Below are 20,168 nucleotides of genomic sequence, written 5' to 3'. Positions count from 1 at the left end.
ATTCGGCGTCTTGTCTATCAGCTTCCAAAGTTTGTAACTCCTTGTCTGTGTATTCTGGCTCAAAACGATATGGTTCTGGATTTTGGTTTGATGCAAAGTAAAAATCCTCTGACAATTCCTCAAAGTCAGCCATGAAACAGTCACGTTCGCTACTATCTTCCTAGTCACGTTGGTTTTGTTGACAGACATAACAGCGGGGCTTCTGCGGTCCTGCGAGCAAATCACTCCACTCTCCGCAGAAGTAGAGCAGTGCTGCGCCTTCTGAGAATATAGTCCCCAGTGTGTATACGTTTATAATATTGCTGTGTCTCATGTAACCTTGTTATTTGTACACGCTGTGACTATACACATCACAACATGTAAATAGGAAAATGGTGGTGTTATTTTGTCACTTATTGAGCAGTAGGCTAGCTGGAGCCATATGCCTCCAGTCTTTGTGCTAAGCTAGGCTAACGGTGGGTGCGTCAGACAGAGTTATGGGATGCACGGAGATGAGAATGGTATGTATGGACTTATCTAACTCTGGGGGATACAGTGAATAAGCCAAAGTCCCAAAAAGTTGGCGTGTTTCTTTAACATTTAACCACACTTTACAAAATATCTATAGGATTTTTAAGGATCATCTTAAACTTACCTTCTGCCAACAGCCTGGCATTGGAAGTCCATCTGGACCCTGTAGTGGAGAAAAGAAACAGGAAATATGCAGTGTCAGTATATATGTTTATATGTTAATAATAATTATTGTTTTTCTTTTCATCTCCTTAATAAATCAGTATATTGAAGTAGCTATAAACAGACTTTTATGTATTATGTTTAACTAAACTGAAACAAAATGGCTAACCATAACCATGTGCTAACTCAAGTTAGGCTGTGATTGTACCAGTCAATGGTGCATGCAAAGACACAATTATACAATAAATAAATAAACAAACAAACAAACCACTTTCATATATTAATTTATGCTGAATCAAACCAGACATGGTAATGAGAAGCAAGCTAGCTGATTAAAAAAAATAAAGCAATTCTGAATTGGCAATGTTCAAATGTGGTACTGACACTACAAACACAGTATTTGATCAAACATTGTATATATGCATAAGAAAAAGTCAAACTGAACTATTCATGCAAATTATCATCAATAATTTGATTAAAATAAAGTAGGGCTCATATATTGCATAAATACTGTATACATACTTTACATGCTTTAAATGTACCTTCCTTTTAAAAACACATTTATTCAGATTTGAAAATGACTGTCAAATGTATTATCAGAAGTCATTAAATATGAACAATTCAGGATATGAATTGAAGACTCTTTTTTTCTTCTTCAGTAGGATTGGGTGCCCAATTGGAACAGATATATGAGAGGGAGCAGGAAAGGGTTAAAGGCTGGAGGAGAGTACGGTGACACATTGCTGCCACATACATATTTTTTCCACTCAATTATGTCGTAATAACGAGATCTTATGTCGTTTTAACTCATAATCTTTTCTCATAATAATGAGATATGTCGTAAAAACAACATAATTTTCTCGTAATAATGAGATCTTATGTCGTTAAAACGACATAGCCTATATTTTCTCCTAATGAGGACATGTGTTGTATAGTGATGTGTACAAAATATGCCTGTATCCACATTAGAGTATTTATTTAGCCCAATGCCTTTGTCACACTTGTTTGAAAAGCAGAAGCAAGCTCAGCGTAAAATATAGGCTCATCCGCTGCCTGTATCAGTGGCAGGGCCCATAACACGAAATTGTTGTAATTTATTGATGTAGCCTTAACAGCCATGGGTAACAGGCGCCATGGATCACTCATGATTAGCCTCAGTGGCGTAACTTTAACCTAGTAATAACCGACCCTGGTGCAGCCACAAATATCATAACTATCTATAGGCCTACTGCAATTAAGACAAATATTCAAGAAATGTATTAAAAACAGAAAGACGCTATAGTTTCAGCCTTATGCTGCGTTCACACTGAACGCGAATATCGCGTCTACCGCATCTAGATGGACGCTTGAACATTTTGAATCCATTCGAGCGTCCACAGCAAATTGGACGCGCGTATAAATCGAGCGTTTGAAGCGAAACAGACGTGCGTTCAAGGAGCTCCAGGAGAAATATGTCATAAAACGCCACTCTGCCTCTTTTCATTTTCATTAAAAATATAGGATATTAAACATTAATAGCCAAACAAATGTGGTCATTATCTTCACTGCATTTAGGTTATTTAAATATCCTAAAAAATAAAGTTACTTATCTTTGCCCTGCAGTCAAAATGATTTGACAGACAACAAATTATAGATTCAAAATGTTCAGGAGTCCAACTAGACGCGGTAGACGCAATTGTGATGCTCTATTCGCATTTGGTGTGAACGCAGCATTACTCAAAGGCCATTCCTGGCGTTCTTGGTTTGCTTCTTATTTATTAAATATACAGGCAATTAGATGAAACCTTGATCAAAATTAAAATACAATTTATAGAAAACGAAATTCACTTTAAAGAAAGACTTTCTGTTATATCCTGGGCTTCTCTTTCCTTTCTCTCTGTCTCCCTCTAGTGGCGTTTCACACACGTTCTTACGCACTCACTCCTTATGCTTCACTCATTATCTCTCTCAGCTGTGTCTCCTTGTCCAATTCGTTTCCCCACCTGTTCTCTCTGTTCCCTTGATTGTACTGCTTCTTATTCCCTCTCCTTCTAGGACTTGTTGTCGGATTATTCCTTCACTGAGTGTTAGAGACTTCTACGTATCTCCTGTCTTGTCCTGTCCGTTCTACGTGGTTATACGTTAAAGCGCTGTGAGTACGTGTACTTTAAAGACTGTGAATTATCGAGCTGTGCCTGTTTGCAGAGAGACCCGTTCTGACCTGATCTACCCCAACCCACGGCTTGTACCCGCTCAACGGCCTGATCTATCTCTGCCTGGCTATAGGCAGCTCTGGGTACCAGACCTTCGGTCCTCGTGGGACTTGTGTTTCCGTTTTCCAGTTTGCTGGCTGATTCTGTTTTGGCGCTGACTGTTGCCTACATTTACGTTGATGTTTTTCCTTGGACGAGGTCATACCCATTAAAGACTATAGATTGCTATAACCCTGGTTTCCCCTCATCCTTACCTTATAACACTTTCTACAAAACAAAGCTCAATAAAAATCCTGTCTGACCCCACTCCATGTCTCCAGACATATTGCGTGTCTTACTCATGCTGCTCACTTTCCATAATCAACATATGAAATTAAAAAAATAATATAATAGGCTAATATTTAAACATAGCCTAACTATGAAACTAAATAGGCTACGTTTTCTTTAACCCTCTGTCCGATGAAAGCGCCGGCATTTTATCCTTTATGACAATGGAATAATATCACAATACTCTGTCATTTTTAGCCACAGGCTACAGATAAGTTCAAGACATAATTATAAACAATAAACTGACTACTTTTATTTGTGTAAACTTAATAACAACAAATGCCGTGGATTCAGGGAACAGATTATATTGCATTCCACTCCAAACCTGGTCTTCAATTCAAAAAGTTATTTTGTTTATTAAACGCAAAGTTTTTAATTTCAAAAGCATTTCTAAATTCAGTTCATAGATCTCGTTATTATGAGAAAATATGTTGTTAAAATGACATAAGATCTCGTTATTACGAGAAAAGATGTTGTTAAAACGACATAACATCTTGTTATTACGACATAATTGAGTGAAAAAAATTATATGTATGTGGCAGCAATGCGTCACCGTAGGAGAGAAAGACTCATGCTGACACTAAATAACCTCTCAGGAATGGTTTGGCACAAAATTGATTATTTAGGGGAACTAAGGTTAATTAGGACTGGTTATTTCATCTTAGGAGAGCAAACACTATTCATTAATCAGAAAGAGTATGGACCTTTTTTATTTAATTATTTAACTTAGGGAAACAAGAACAAGATTTAAAGCAGCAGGTGAGAAAATCATGATGATATTGGTGCGATTTTGGTGAATGCAGTTTTAAGTAAGGGTGAATTAAACTATTTGGAATAAACATGTTAAAATGTCTTTACCTGTAGAAAGAAGGCATGCAGTACATGTGTTAAAGGTGAAAAGGCAATGAGATTCTGTAAGCTCTGCTCCACTATTTATAAGCCATGCATGGAGGTTAAAGTTAAAGCTTCTTTGCCAAAAGCATGGATGAGAGGTGCTCAGCAGAGCTGGCATCATGCACAGGAGAGGTAGAGGAAAACAGGATACTGTACCAATTGGCACGGGGCATCCAGCCCATCCAGGCCAGGTTGACCTGGCTCGCCCTTTTCACCCTTAAAGCCCCGGAAACCCTGTGTCATAGAAACGGAACTAGGAGTGTTACTAGGGTAGAGGCTGCAGGCACCCTTCCGTCCACCCATTGAGAGGGCACGGCATAGGGCAGAGAGGAGTGGCCCAGTGGATTTTTGGTAATCATGTTAATCACCTTTCCTTGATATGAATAATGCTTTACCTTAAAAGAGACCAATTTGTCCAGGCGTTTATCCTAGAAAGCAACTTGCGTGGTTTGCAAAATTTAGGACCCCCCGCAAAAGTATTTGTTTTAGCAAAACAATATATATTTTTCAGATATCAAGGATGTGGTGGGTTACAATTTGACCACGGGACAACTCTTCCCTTAGGGGTCCGCTGTCAGGGGCAGTTTTCCAGCTCTGAGCTGGGACATACCAGTGGGCAGGGTGCATCTAATCCAGGGGCACCCTGTTCTCCTTTCTCCCCCTTAGGCCCCTTTTTGCCCTTCTTTCCCTTCTCCCCCTGTGGACACAATAGTTTGGTCAGCTGAAGAATATGTCTGATCAGAGTTTGTAAAGTATTTTAAAATGTGTACAGTGTTTTGGGACCAGTATTTTGTGTGTCTCTGTGTGTGTGTGTGTGTGTGTGGGTTTTTTATTTTTATTTTTTATTTTTATTAAACTATGTTTTTAAAGCTGCACTTAGTATTTTTTGTTTATGTTATTGGTTGATATGGTAGTCTTGGAGTTTAAACTTTGTTGAAAATTAGATGAAAATTGCATTAACATAATGCAAATTGTAAATATTAATTTATTTAATTAATTTATATTGATTCACATAATTTTAAGTATAGGTGTCAAATATGTCATACATCTCAAAAGGCGACCTGCTCATTCATTCATTCATTTATTTATTTATTCATCCATCCATCCATCCATCCATCCATCGAGAGGGGGGCAAGAGACCGCCTTTATGTACATAAATTTAAGCATTTTTCAAAGGTACTATTAATTTCTTTAGGGGTATTTAATGAAGAAAAAGAAAAAAAAAAAACTCTGAGCACCTTTAGAGTAACTACTGAAACATAATATATTCGGATAATAATCAGTCTTATTTCCTAAACTGTCACATTATAAAGAATTCAATGCATAAACTGAATTAAATGTACAGTAACTACATATTCAAACAGGAAGAGAAGCTTGTGAGGGAGGCTTTAAGGGAAAGGAAAAGTTAGATGGGAATACCAGACAGGAGGAAGTGGGAAGAGAGCCGGTCAATTACAGATGAAAGGAACAGGATTGACAGCAGTCTTACAGGGCACAAGGGAAGAGAAAGAGAAGCAGGGAAATACCCCACAACAGCTCACCGCCCAACAAACCACACAGGCAAAAGAAACTGTATCATGTTGTGACAAACACAGAAAAGTCAGTTTTCAGTTTTCAAACACAGAGAAATCAGTTTCCTCCAACATTCGTTGCTTCTTGGTTATATCACTAAATTAAACATTATGCATGGATTAAACATTATACACAAACAGCTCAACCCGTTAGATTTTCTAAGAGATTACATTCATTTTAAATTTTAAATGATGAAAATAAAGAAAAATGACTCTAGATTGGATTAAATACCAAAAACAAACACAAAAACGAAATGGTCATGATGTGCGCACATATATTTATTTCTAGAAAAAAAACAAGCTGGAAATATAGCTGCATATATGCTGGGTCCAAGATCAAACGACTCATGAAGACGATACAGTTATACAATGGCCATGTCTTTAAGTCTCTCTGTATGGAAGTATTATGTACTATATAACAATAGACAAGTAATATTATCTCTTCATTTTAATTGGACAGCAATACATCCAGTCATGTCTGGCAACTTTGGAGTTTTGGCAAGTTTTATGCATAGTTAATCTATTGAACCATTTACACACAATTTTAACTATGAGACCTAAAGGGTATTGTTACTATGTGGTTCTCTCTGGTGGAAAACATTGGTATTGTTAGCCCGATCTCATGAAAGAGCAGTGCCTCCGCTCCCATTACGAGCATCACGCGCTGCATGTAGGGCACCAAGTGCTCAGGGGCAGGGCCGGACTGGGAAACAATTTCAGGTCGGGAAATCCTACACCCATCCAGGGCAAATTTAGAATTTAGAAACACGGACAACCCTATTTTTTCCATAAATAATTAAAGGCTTTATCTTGAACGGTACCCTCACTTCCCTTTTCCTTTTCTTAATTTTCCCTAATATCTCTCTGTCTCTCCCTTCCATGGCCAGTCCGAGCCTGCTCAGGGGGGCACCACAAGAAAATTCTCACTCTACCCGCTCTCCTAAATTCACGAACGCCACCACCGCGGGCATCATAAAGTGATCGCGCTTAGGGCATCAAAACGGCCAGCGGTGGGACTGTGAAAGAGCAGTCTATAGCACAAATTGTATTTATCGTGCAATTTATATGCAAAAAATATGTTTTTCGCGTGCATATGATACTCACTTTATGGCATGTAATATGCACGTAACCCCCACCTGACACCACTAATCCTACTAATCCTACCCAAGGGGTATCCTATGCATGCAAAAATTGCACGATAAATACCGTTTGTGCTTATATTTATGCACTTTCATGAGATCGTGTTGGTATTGTCTAATTCCCATATTGATGATATTTTAAAAAAATGCTGTTAGCACCCCGAGCAACAGAAATTCACGAAACTCTCGTGTTTATTCAGAATGTCCTGTTGACTATGTGTATCAATTTAGTTACGTTTAGACACTGTAGAAATAGAACAATTTGCACAAATGGGCATTTCTACACCCATAAATCATAAACAATTAGACTTATTCTTGAACGGGCTTAAAGCAAGGATTCACACAGTTGTAGATTTATTAGCTTAAATTTAAAATAGCTTATTATAGCGAAAGCTGGTGACGCAGTGCCTCAATTGTATATATATGGGCTTCAGATGCAGCATATGGCGCTTTTCCAGTGCACGGTACGGCTCGGTATGGTTCGCTTTGCCGCTTTTTCCACTGCATGGTACGGCTCGATACAGCTCACTTAAACAGTACCACCTCGGTTGGGGTTCCAAGCGTGCAGTACCGATACTAAAATGTGACGTGTAAACACTGCAGATCACTGATTGGTCAGAGAATATCGTCACTACTAGCGTCATTGGATTTGCGACACCAACCTGCTAGCAGTAACAGCCAGGCAGTATCGTTGGCACGACTTGAAAGGAAAACTTGTTTAAAAAAACTAAAAATATGGCTGAATCTTGGTCGGTAGATGAGGTGCAGACGTTCCTCTCGTTGGTAGCTGAGGAGCGGATCCAGCGAGAGCTGGATGGGGCAACACGGAATGAGAGAGTTTTTCAGGAAGTCGCTAAGCTGTTAGCCGCACACGGCTACCGCCGGACATTTAAACAGTGTAGGGACAAATCAATCACATCCCACCACTCAGAAGCTCGGTTAAATGTCCAAACAGATGGTCTGTTGCGGCGACGTTGCAAAATATGAAGGATCTGAAATACACAGAATACGCATTTTAAAACATAATTTTGCCAGCCAAGTTCATTATATGTTTTCGTGACAGTGATATAGCGATTGAGACCGTATATTGATAAGTGCAAGATTAGCTTACCCTCGTGCGCCGTCGAGCAAGCCTATCGTCGAATGCGCTTTGTTGTAGGAGTTCCCATACTCTCTTAGTTTTTTTTTCAGTATTTTGTTTTGCTGCCATCAGCCTCCTTTGAAACAAACTTTTTCGTTGTGCGGTGAAAAACATCCACATGCCGAGAATCAAGAACACCATTCCTTCGATAGGCTCCATTGCTTCGGTTTTGCACGTTTGTTTTTGTGTCGCGTTTACGATGATGTCGTGGCAGTAGAGGAGGCGCAACTACAACGTAATCCCACCCACTTGAAGCGGTGCTACTGCAGTGGAAAAGCAACCGAGCCGAGCTGAGACGTGCTGTGCCGAGTCGAGTCGAACCGTACCAAGCTGTACCACGCAGTGGAAAAGAGCCAATAGAGTGAACCCAAAGGAACCTATTATATTATTGTATATATTTAATTAAATAATGGTAAGCTTAGACATGTTAATACATCTTTTTAGACATTTAGAAAATGGGGTCTGGATTTACTGCATATTACATATTGCATTGGCACAATCCAGTGCAGTCTCAGTCTATGAAACAGGCAGGTGAAATCATGAATCATGCAAGAGAAGAAGGCAGAACACAGAGCCATTTCAAAAGCAAGAGCCTGTTGTCAATGGACTTGCTCTGTATTTCTTGATGGAGTAAGACATAGTAAATATCTTCACTTCACTTGACAATAAATTAAACAAAGAATGCCTGTTTTGTTTTTTATGATTATGGGATGGCAAAATGCCATGATAGTAATGAAACTGAATGATGACATACAAATACTTAAACAAATACAGCTACAGGAAAACGTATAAACGTTTTGGCTTTACCTGAACTTTTACATAATTTGGCAATTTTGATCTGATGTAAGCCACAACAACAGACAAACAGTTTACTGAAAAAAAGAAAATAATTTGCCTAACCATGCATACTTTTTGTGCACAAAAAAAAAAACTTTATTCAACTATTTCTTCTATTCCACGTCAGTTTTTTAATGCTGTTCACGTTGTAAAGTGCAAAGCGCACTGACAGGTTCTACGTCAGTATGCTGGCTCTCTGTTGGCTGGCTCCTGCGTCAGCACCACACGTATGCGTCGTGGTGCTCATGTAAACAGTGTCAGAGTTTGACACGGAAGAGAAGAATAAAGTCGTTATTTTTCTTTTTTGTACACAAAAAGTATTCTCGTCACTTCATAACATTACGGTTGAACTACTGTAGTCACATGGACTATTTTAATTATGTCTTTACTACCTTTCTGGGCCTTGAAAGTGGTTATAATGTTGCAGGGTCAGAAAGCTTTCGGATTGCATAAAAAATATCTTAATTTGTGTTCTGAAGACGAACAAAGTCCTTACAGGTTTGGAACGACATGAGGGAGAGTAATTAATGAAAGAATTTGTATTTTTATATCTTGATCAAGTACAAGTATAGGCCAAATATACTTAGACTTTTCTGTCAGTATAAGGTGGGTATACTTGAAGTGTAATTTTAAGTATATTTCTGAGAAGTACATAAAAAGTAGACTGAATGTTTACTTTCTCATTTTTTAGTTTATAAGAAGTATACTAATAGCACACTTGAATTAACTTCTTTTTCATAAGGGTAATGTAATGAGATTAATATCCATCCATCCATCATCTTCCACTTATCCAGGGCCGGGTTACGGGGGCAACAGTCTAAGCAGAGACACCCAAACTTCCTTCTCCCTACTTCCTCCGGCTCTTCCGGGGGAACCCTGAGGCGTTTCCCAGGCCAGCCGGGAGACATAATCCCTCTAGCATGTCCTAGGTCTTCCCCGGGGTCTCCTTCCGGTGGGACGTGCCCGGAACACCTCCCTGGGAAGGCATCCAGGAGGCATCCGAAATAGATGCCCGAGCCACCTCAGCTGACTCCTCTCGATGTGAAGGAGCAACGGCTCTACTCTGAGCTCCTCTCGAGTGACCTATCTTCTCACCCTATCTCTAAGGGAGAGCCCAGCCACCCTGCGGAGAAAGCAAATTTCGGCCGCCTGTATCTGGAATTTTGTCCTTTTGGTCATGACCCACAGCTCATGACCATATGGTGAGAGTAGGAACGCAGATCGACCGGTAAATCGAGAGCTTCGCCTTACAGCTCAGCTCCTTCTTCCCCAAAACAGACCGGTACATTGACCGCATTACTGCAGAAGCTGCACCGATCCGTCTGTCAATCTCCCGTTCCATCCTTCTCTCACTCGTGAACAAGACCCCAAGATACTTGAACTCCTCCACTTGAGGCAGGAACTCTCCACCAACCTGAAGTGGGCAAGCCACCCTTTTCCGACTGAGAAACATGGCCTCGGACTTGGAGATGCTGATTCTCATCCCAGCCGCTTCACACTCGGCTGCAAACCGTCCCAGTGCACGCTGAAGGTCCTGGTCTGAGGAGGCCAACACAACAACATCATCCGCAAAAAGCAGCGACGAAATCATGTGGTGCCCAAACCGGACCCTCTCCGGCCCTTGGCTGCGGCCAGAAAATCTGTCCATAAAAATTATGAACAAAACCGGTGACAAAGGGCAGCCCTGCCGGAGTCCAACATGGACCGGGAACAAGTCTGACTTACTGTCGGCAATGTGGACCAAGCTCCTGCTCCGGTCGTACAGGGACCAAATAGCAGGGGGCCCCGGACCCAGGGTGCGAACTACGAGGGAGCTAGGGGGAGCTCGGTTCCCCTTAATAAGACATGGGCTCCCCTGAAAACGTGATTTGTGAAATTTTGGGGGGTCTCAAAAAATATTGACAATGTGTTATTTTGAAGTGCAATTTCAGTTTTTTGTAATGTGATCATTGTGGATTATTATGTGTAAAATTGCAAAAATATTATTCATTAATGCATGACAGTGATTTAAACCTAATTCACTTCAATAAAGATAACATGTTATTCTTGTCATGAGCGTCAAGGTGTGGTGGCGCTGCAGTGCAAATTCCACTTATGTTTAGTAGCTACATTAACTCAAAGATTCGTAGAAAAAATAGAAATGAATATCAACTTCTTGGATTTCTGGACGAACAGCAAAGGAAGCTGACCCCAGGTCTCTGTGGTCGATTCTGTGTTAAGGTAAGGCACGTTATTCCCAATTATGTTGTGGCTCGGTTGATATAGGTCTGCGTGACTCTCGATGTCTTAGACCTAATTGAAGGGTGGAATTATGGTATTCTTCTGTAGCCTGACGAGTAACTTTAACCGTTGTTCATGTGAACTCAAAGACCCGACCAGGCCCTTGATCAAGCATTTGTTTTTTTTAATCATTAGGCTACTATATTAGCCTAATTGGGTGGGCAGAAAGCTATGCCATAATCAGAAATAATATATATATTTTTAGCAAAGTAAGAACTAATACTGCAACTAAGAAACAAATGTGTACAAAGTTGCACAAGTCAGGATTAGTGTAAAGATGTGTGTTAAACTCACAGCACATGCAGTGATGAAGCGCAGCATTCTGAACAGAACCGCTGAGACGCCAGTCATGAGCTGCTCGCGTGAACATGCGCTTTGCTTAAATATTTATTTTAGTTTAGAATTGTTTCGTTTAAAAGTGGACATTTCAAGCTTTCTATACACATATTTCTCATGTCTGTGAGGCAAGTACCTGCTGAGTTTCGGTTTATTTATGAGACGTCTTCAAGAGCAATCGTGATCGCTCCGGCACCTCCATGTCACGATTATTGTCTACTATAGCCTATCTGCTTCTTATTTATTAAATCCAGGCAATTGGCTGATGAAACATAGATTAAAATTAAGATACAATTTATACAACACGAAATTCACTTTAAAGAAAGGCTTAAGGCTACAAAAGACTTAATATTAAATAAAATATAATTACCACCAAAATCATTTCTGACCCACTCGCATCTTTGCACTTTCAGAATCAGATGAAATTTAAAAATAACATTATAATATTTAAACATAAATATGAAACAAAATACATTGTTGAATTTGTACAACAAGTATAGTAGGCTAATGAAGCCTACAGATAAATGTCATGTCTAAGCGGGATTTGATTAAACGTAATTTTACCGGTGAGCGGTTCATGAGTGGAGCGCGCTGGCATAGAGCGGATTATTCAGCTGAGCGTGACACCGCTCTTTTTTTGCGCCTGATCTAAGATCTAATTGTGATTTATCTAGTGCTTGCATAAAGCAAGTAGTGCATACACTTGTAGCTGTTATGTGTCTTTGTAAGACCTCTTTTGAAAGGGCACGACCCCCCTGAAAAAAAAGGGGGCTCCCCAAAGGCCACGGTATAGTTCGAACACTGCCCGGACCCCATTCTCCCAGAGCACCCTCCACAGGATGCCACGAGGAACATAGTCGAATGCCTTCTCCAAATCCACAAAACACATGTGGATTGGTTGGGCAAACTCCCATGAACCCTCCAGCACCCTGGAAAAGGTATAGAGCTGGTTCAGTGTTCCACGACCGGGTCGAAAACCACACTGTTCCTCCTGAATCCGAGGTTGCACTATCGGCCGGATTCTCCTCTCCTGTACCCTGACATAGACTTTCCCGGGGAGGCTGAGAAGTGTGATCAATTTTTTTAATTGATTAATATGAGATTAGCTGAGATTAATATTTTAAACATAAACAACTGCCATCGGCTCATCTGCGTTCGAGGGGCGAGGCTTACAGATAGGTCAATTATTTAATATTTCTGTATTCAAAATTATGTTTGAGATTAATATTTTAAACATAATTTTGAATACAGAATTGAGTATCAGTTGCGCTGGGACCGGAACTCAGACATCTTTAGGTTTCAGCGCCATAGAGAAACATTGGAAAATCCGAAGCTCTCATCGGTTTGATGGTGTTTATGCTACAAAAATGGTAAAACGGTGTGCCTGGGGTACACACTGACAGCTGTCATTAAAAAGACAGTTAGCAACTCCGTTTTTTTGTCCGAGTTAGCAACAGTAACTAAGTGGGCGGGGCTTACCGGTAGGTCAATTGTCAAAATTAAGCAATACTTGGATTATGAAGTAATATCGCAAGTAGGTGGCGGCAAGTCATTGTGTTAATGAATAAGTTGTTTAATCAACCGATTCGTTCAAAACACTGGACGCCCCATTATACACCCGACGCAAGTGTTTTTTGCTAGTTTCAGCCTGATGCAGTTATCATTTATACAGCAAATGCACTCATTTGTGCGCCCATGGGTGTGCTGGTCTGAAAATGAGGTGTGTTCCGGCGCATTGTTGGTGTGTTGCTATTTTGAGGCAACTGAAATAGACTGCGCCATTGACCAACAAAAACCTGGTCTAGAGTCAATAGTGCAGTATTTTTTGTATTATTTTAAGGGCGCGTTAGTAATATGCGCCTATAGGCGGGTACACAATGTATGGGATGCACTCTGCTTATTACACACACAGGGATGCGCAGTAGCACACAAACATGCCAAATATGAAAAATAAAAGGATTACAATGTAAAAGATTATTATTGTGCACATAAAGATAAAAATGCCTACATGATAGTCATTGCATTGCAGTAATGACGAATAAAATTGGCTACTTATTTAACCAATCGTGGCAATACACACATGCATTTAAACTGACTCGTCAGATTGAGGGTGTCTATATTCCGCCATGTAAATAGCGAATCCGCCATGGTGCAAGAGCAACTGGCTTTTAAAGGGAATGGGAGACTCAACCCAAGCGGCAACCTCCCGCAGTTTCTCTTGAAGCCAATACGGAAGTGACTTAAACTGCAATCCATCGACTGGCCACTAGGGACAGGCTCCAGAAGGGAGCAGAATTTAATTGAGCCCCATGTTAAAATGCCCAACTTCATAGAAGAAAAAAACATGTTTACAGCCTGGTACAAATTGTGGTTTTGGTCTATACGGCTAATTTTGCCCTGCATGACAACTGCGAGGGGGGTGAATTTTTTTTACATTATATAAAGCCTTAAAGTTCTGCATAATTAAGGGCGTGGCCACTTTGAGTGACAGGTGGATAGCCATTTATCTGCTGTCTGTTAGTCATCGCGTCACCTCAGCTGCACCCATGTCCCACCTCTTTGCCCATTTTCTATTATCCGGGAGTGACGCGCCAAGATGTTTTATGGGAATATTATGGGAATATGGCAATCGTCCTGCCACGCCTTTTTGAATCTATTTACGAAAGCTGCGGCTGATTCTTTCGGCTCCTGTTAAGTGTTCGCGGCATATGATATGTCTCTTTTAGAAATCACCTTTTTTTCTAACATTTTTTGCAGCTCCTCATAAAAAGTCTCTAAATGCTCCTCCTCTTCCCAAAAGCAGCTTATTAGGATTATCTGCGGTACCTTTGCCAGTAATTTTATCATTTTCTGTTCTCAGAGAAGGACACCCGTCAATTATATCTGTATCTGTCACGTCCTCCCCCAGAGTTCTGAGTAATATTACTTTAAAATCTGGACCTGTCAATTGTGCATATCGTGTATGACTTTTTAGGATCTGGACATATTTCACCGGATAAGAGGAAGAAGGCAGATTGTTACATATACTTTCAATATCACTCGCCTTAGCAGGTCGTATGGAAATTTGATTTCCCCTTCTCACAAACATAAATGCAGGCTCTGTTTTCTGTTCATTGTTTGCCCGGTCTGCCTGTCTACTGTCAGCTGTGGCCCCTCCTGCCAAACACAGTTCAGTCTCACTCATTTCATATCCGTCTCTCTGCTCTACTCCGTCTCTACTCTCTGTCATGGTGGGGTATAGTTTTGTTTCAGGGATAGGTTGTTTCAATTCTTCTAATTTAGGAACATTATGTTTAGGAACATTATGTTGGTAAGTGCTCGATTTGAATTCTACAGCTGGGAAATTTCTCACCAAAGCTGACTTGTATTCTACCGGTTTGACATGGGGTAGTACTGCTGGCTGGTATGGGGGTGACTGGTTTTTCTATTTTGAGTTCGGCCTCTCTGGACCCTTATCCCAGTATTTATTTTATTTCTTCCCATTTATTGTATGCCTCTTTCATGTACTTATAATTCCATTCTGGATCTCCCCATCCCCCATTAATCATTGAATCTGCACTATCCATATCCCCTGGCTTAAAAGAACCATCTTTAGGGAAACAATCCAATTGTATTTTACCCTGAGTCCACCCTTTCAAATTTGATCAATACAGTTCGATCCAGTATCCGCAACTATTTCTAAACATCCAGTCTCGGGGTGTTTCCCCTTGTTCTGGTCTTGATATTTTTTGACCCATCCTTCACTTAATCAATTGTGATTTGATTATTTTGTTAGTTTACCACACCACATCACAGGGGTCTCTTTATCAATTTGTCAAATATTTAGTACTTTTATTAATTGTCTAAACCGAATATTCCCATTATTGCGATATTATTGCCGCCCGTCATGTGTACAGATAAGTTTCATACATGAGACACGCTTTCAAACCCTGACACGCAAGTGGTTGCCGCGGACGCGGTAACGAGCAACAATACCGTACCGTGCTGGCGTATAGTCTAACTTATTTGAGGAAATCTGGCTTTTAGGTAACTTATTGGTCCTGCGCTGCTTATTGATTCAGTTAATTTGAATGAAAATCGTATGTATATCAGATATCTGATCTATTTTTAGTGGCATTCAGTATAAGGCTTTGACTGTTCATAGATTAGGTCTTTTCTCTTGTGCTGCTGCTTTACTATCATCGTCTGCATCGGGAGTTAACGCAGTTTGAGCCAGCGGCTCGCATTGATAAGGCTCTGGGTCTGTGTCTACAGACAATCCACCCTCCTCCAATTCAGGTGAAGGTAGGGGAAATGACCACTCTGTTGCAAAGCTGGCTTCACTCCATTCATTCTCCATCTCTGCGACTCGCGAGTCTGACAGCTGTCAATCAATCCGTCACTGCGGGTCTTAGGTGCACGCCCTCCGCTCAGCCCCACCCTTGGTTCATCCCCTCTGTCTCCGCTAGGCTCTGCCCACTTTTCCAGCTTTTTTCAAAATTTGCCAGTGGGTGGAGTTAAGCTCTGAGCTGGGGTTTAGTTACCCTTTAAAGAATTAAGGGTCAAGAGCCCAACTAAAGCAAACACTCATCACCATCATGGAGACTTAAATTAAACTATTATTTTCATTAAAACAGAAATGACAGAACTAAAGTCAGTCTGGTTGGTAATGTGTGAAGCTGGTAGTGCTGTTTGTGGAGTTGTTTAATCCTCCTCTTGAGATCTTCAGAGATTTAATGTCTTCTTTTATCTGCTGTTATTTCATCTAAAGCTGTGGCTTCATGCCGCCTTCACGTGCTATCGGAAATTTAATAATTCCCACTTCTGAAGTCATGATTACGAGCTCATCGCATTCAAATTTTGAAATGGGAGGGCGTTCATGTGCAATTTTTACCTAGGAAACTCGTATTCACAATATTTCCGAGAGCACGTGAAGGCAGCATTAGTCAGTTGTAGTTCTTGTGTTTCTCTTTCCTTCTGTGATTCTGCTCATTATCATCAGGTGTTCAAAATTAATGCTTAATCATCACTTAATTAATCACTTAATTACTCAACTGCAACATATATTAAGAATCATTTAAAAAAATGTGTATTAGTGAACTCAACTGAAACGAGCTTAGAGTACTCATAACTGTTGGTTTTTAAACTCAAATTATTTGAGGTAATAAGTTTCCTCAAATGTAATGAGTTTGCTTAACTCATTGGGTTTGACTTTGTGTGTGCTATTGTGAGCTAGCAGTAACTAGCAAGCTCTCTGAGTTCATTTAAAGTTTGTAATTTCTGTTGTTTTACTCATTATAGTGAAGTTTTAGCTGTAAAAAGTATTTGAATGCAGTGTAAAGTTTAATTGGATATTAAGAAATATCCTTGGTTTAGTGGACTCAATTAAAATAAGTTCAGAGACATTCGGTAATATTTGAGTGCAGTGAACTCATTTTTTTAGTACATACAACTGTTAGGTTTTACAGTGTTGCAGTAACTGCAAGCACTCTGAGTTAATTTAAATTTCAGCTGTTTTACTCAATATAGGGAAGGTTCAGCTATATCAAGTATTTGAATGCAGTGTAAAGTTCAATTGTATATTAAGAAATATCCTTTTTTAGTGGACTTGATTAAAATAAGCGCATAGTACTCATAACGTCTCGATTACGGATGTAACCCTCGTTCCCTGAGGAGGGAACGGAGACGTAACGTTAGAGACTAATGAATGGGGGTTCCCTTTCGTTCAGTCACTACGACGTAACGTTAGTGACTAACGAATGGGGGTTTCGCTTAGAAGCCTATCATCTTCGAGCTTTAAGAAAATGCCCAAAGGCGTGCCAATGCCATGGGGCATGCGGAATTTGTATACGTAACTCCGCCTCACCGCGTGAGTATAAAAGGAAGTACATGGCAATATCGCATTATGTTACCTGCTTGAGGAGCCAAGACTGAACTCCTGCGTACCAGGTAGCACAGCTGATGTGGCAACGGGACGTTACGTCTCCGTTCCCTCCTCAGGGAACGAGGGTTACATCCGTAACCGAGACGTTCCCTTTCGTTCAGTCACTACGACGTAATGTTAGTGACTAACGAATGGGGGTCCCAATATAATCCCGCCACTCAGCTGTCTTCCAGTGCCCTGCGTAAGTGTGAGTACCCTGTCGTAAGACTAGTACGGACGAAGGACTCCACTTATCACAGGAATACCATGGTACACTGGGATGCATATTCCAGTGAGGAAATGCCAAGATGCCTACCCGTAGGGAGGACTTAAGAGTACACATATGACCCGCTAGGGGCTGCATATGGAAAACTCTAGGGTACCAGCCGAAGGTGGATTTTTAACCCTAGGGGAGGCAGGGACTTGCCAAGGGAAAGACACCTGCTCACTGCGGAGGCTTACGGTGGAAATACACGTGTGGGGGTCGCCGGAGGGGAACCATGCACACGGGGCACCTGGCCGGACACGAGGGTCTGGGCTCGCTTAGAGGGCAGACACAGGTATCGCCGTAAGCAGTGCTGGAGGGACTCAGGGCTCTCGGGGAGCTCACCTGAGGAAGATATCGCACGTATCCAGTCCGAGGAGTGGAATGGCGAGCAAGCGAAGACACCTGAGCCTGGCCCATACCGGCCCCTCGGGGGGGCGAGTACATAGTCGGACACTGGCTCCACTCGGAGATTGTAGAATCTGGCAAATGTGTTAGGTGTCGCCCAGCCTGCAGCTCTGCAGATGTCTGTTAGCGATGCGATGCCCAGATGCCCAAGAGGAGGCGACACTCCGAGTGGAGTGAGCCCGAACCCCAAGGGGACATGGTCGACCTTGCTGCTGGTAAGCCAAAACAATGGTGTCCACTAGGGATGCAACAATACAGTTAGTCCACGGTTCAATACATACCTCGGTTTTTAACCACGGTTTTCGGTTCGGTTCGGTTCGGTTCTGATGGGTTGTCACATCAGTATTTTGCTATTCTATTCTTAAGCGACAGGAACAGCAATAAGTTAAGGAGAAAAAAGACTAGTTTTTATTTGCAAAACTCTTTCTTTATTTTACTTAAAAGAATTGAAAAACCTTACTTAAACTTAAAACTTTACTTAAAAAAACCCTTGTAAACATTCCTAGTGTATTGTATAATATAATATATATATATATATAAAGATTTACACTGGCAGCTCAGAGCTGTACAGCAGCATTTAAGTATGAAATTGAATGAATAAATGTAAAAATAAAACACTACATAGACTTCACTATAAAATATACACTGATTCCTATTAAATCTACTGTATTAAAGTTTTTCAGTCAAGAGCAGTGAGTGATTTTCTCTTTGTCTTTTGTTGTTGTATTAACATTAAATGGATAGTTCATTCAAAAATGAGAAATGAATACAGGTTGGGAACAATATTAGAATTAAAAAGTAAATAATGACATAATTTTAGAGGTGAACTGTCCCTTTAAGGACCGCGTGTTCACTAGGCTGCTGCTGTCAATGTAAGACCTGCATGCATCACAGACACGCGCCGATTTTACTTTCACTTTAGACATAACCGACTCTGTTTATGTCAACCTTGTGTGTATTTGACAGTATTAGCGCAGTAAGACGACTTAGTCCAATAATCGCGTGTTTGACAAGCGTTTAGTGCGCGCGCTCGTGTTTAAACCGTGCACACGCCGACAAGGCTTTAAAACGCATGCAAATAAGGAACTTTCGGGATTGTGAATTACTATAGTGTTCCGTGAGTATAACTCTACCACTAACGTGTGATGTAAATGTATGTCGCGTTGTTCAGTATATTGGGATGGAGGCAAATTATAGAATTTGTAGAAAAATACTTAATTAAATGCAAAACCGGAAAAACGCAATTCACATGCATGTATTGAACCGTGAAGGCCGTACCGAACGGTTCAATATTATATTGAGAATTGTGGCATCCCTAGTGTCCACTATCCAGTGAGACAGCCTTTGCTTTGAGAGAGCACTTCCCTTCCGCTCTCCACCATAACAGACAAAGAGCTGGTCTGAGGTCCTGAAACACTGCGTCATGTCTACGTAAGCGCGGAGAGCGCGTACTGGACAGAGCAGTGCCAAGGCTGGGTCTGCCCCCTCCTCGGGCAGCGCTTGCAGGTTCACCACCTGGTCTTTGAACGGAGTGGTGGGAACCTTGGGCACATATCCAGGCCGGGGTCTCAGGATCACGTGAGAGTTAGCCGGCCCGAATTCTAGGCACGCTTCGTCAACCGAAAATGCCTGCAGGTCCCCGACCCTCTTAACCTCTTAATGCGATCAGCAGAGCCGTCTTCATCGACAGGAACTTAATATCAACCGACCACAAGGGCTCAAAGGGAGGCCTCTGCAGAGCACTTAAACTACTGAGAGGTCCCAAGAGGGTACGAGAGGAGAGCGAGGAAGATTCAGACTCCTCGCCCCCCTCAGGAACCTGATGATCAGGTCGTGCTGACTTACCTTTTTGTTCTCCAAAAGATCGTGGTGGGCAGATATTGCGGCCACATAAACTTTGAGGGTGGAGGGAGACAGCCTTCCCTCCAAATCCTCTTGGAGAAACGAAAGCACGGACCCGATCGGGCATTTCCAGGGGTCTTCAAGGCGAGAAGAGCACCAGGTGACGAAGAGGTTCCACTTCAACGCATAGGCATGCCGAGTGGACTCTGCCCTAGCGGAAGTGATGGTGGCGACCACCGTAGGTTCCACAGATCGGGACGCGGGTGCCATAGGGTGCCCCGTCTCTGAGTGAGGACTCTCAGAGTAATAGGCCAGGGAGGGCTGTCGCAAGGAGTATGAGTTCGGGGAACCAGGTCCGGCCG

The 20,168-nt window shown here is 41.4% G+C and overlaps 1 protein-coding gene across 1 annotated transcript in view; it reads right to left on the bottom strand.

Moving 5' to 3' along the window:
* Window positions 1-619: 619 nt before the first annotated feature.
* col25a1 (collagen type XXV alpha 1 chain) overlaps window positions 620-20,168 on the bottom strand; it is a gene marked incomplete at its 3' end in the record, with an annotated part of 823,527 nt that continues 803,978 nt past the window's right edge. The window contains exons 36-38 of the mRNA XM_079803471.1: window positions 4,696-4,782; window positions 4,242-4,319; window positions 620-673 (exon numbers count right to left, since the gene is read on the bottom strand). Coding sequence (XP_079659597.1) covers window positions 620-673; window positions 4,242-4,319; window positions 4,696-4,782 — 219 coding nt within the window. The remainder of the gene's footprint in view (window positions 674-4,241; window positions 4,320-4,695; window positions 4,783-20,168) is intronic.

Source organism: Gobio gobio (genome assembly GCF_949357685.1).
Source record: "Gobio gobio genome assembly, chromosome: 2".
NCBI lineage: Eukaryota > Metazoa > Chordata > Actinopteri > Cypriniformes > Gobionidae > Gobio > Gobio gobio.
This window is presented reverse-complemented; position numbering and strand designations above follow the sequence as displayed.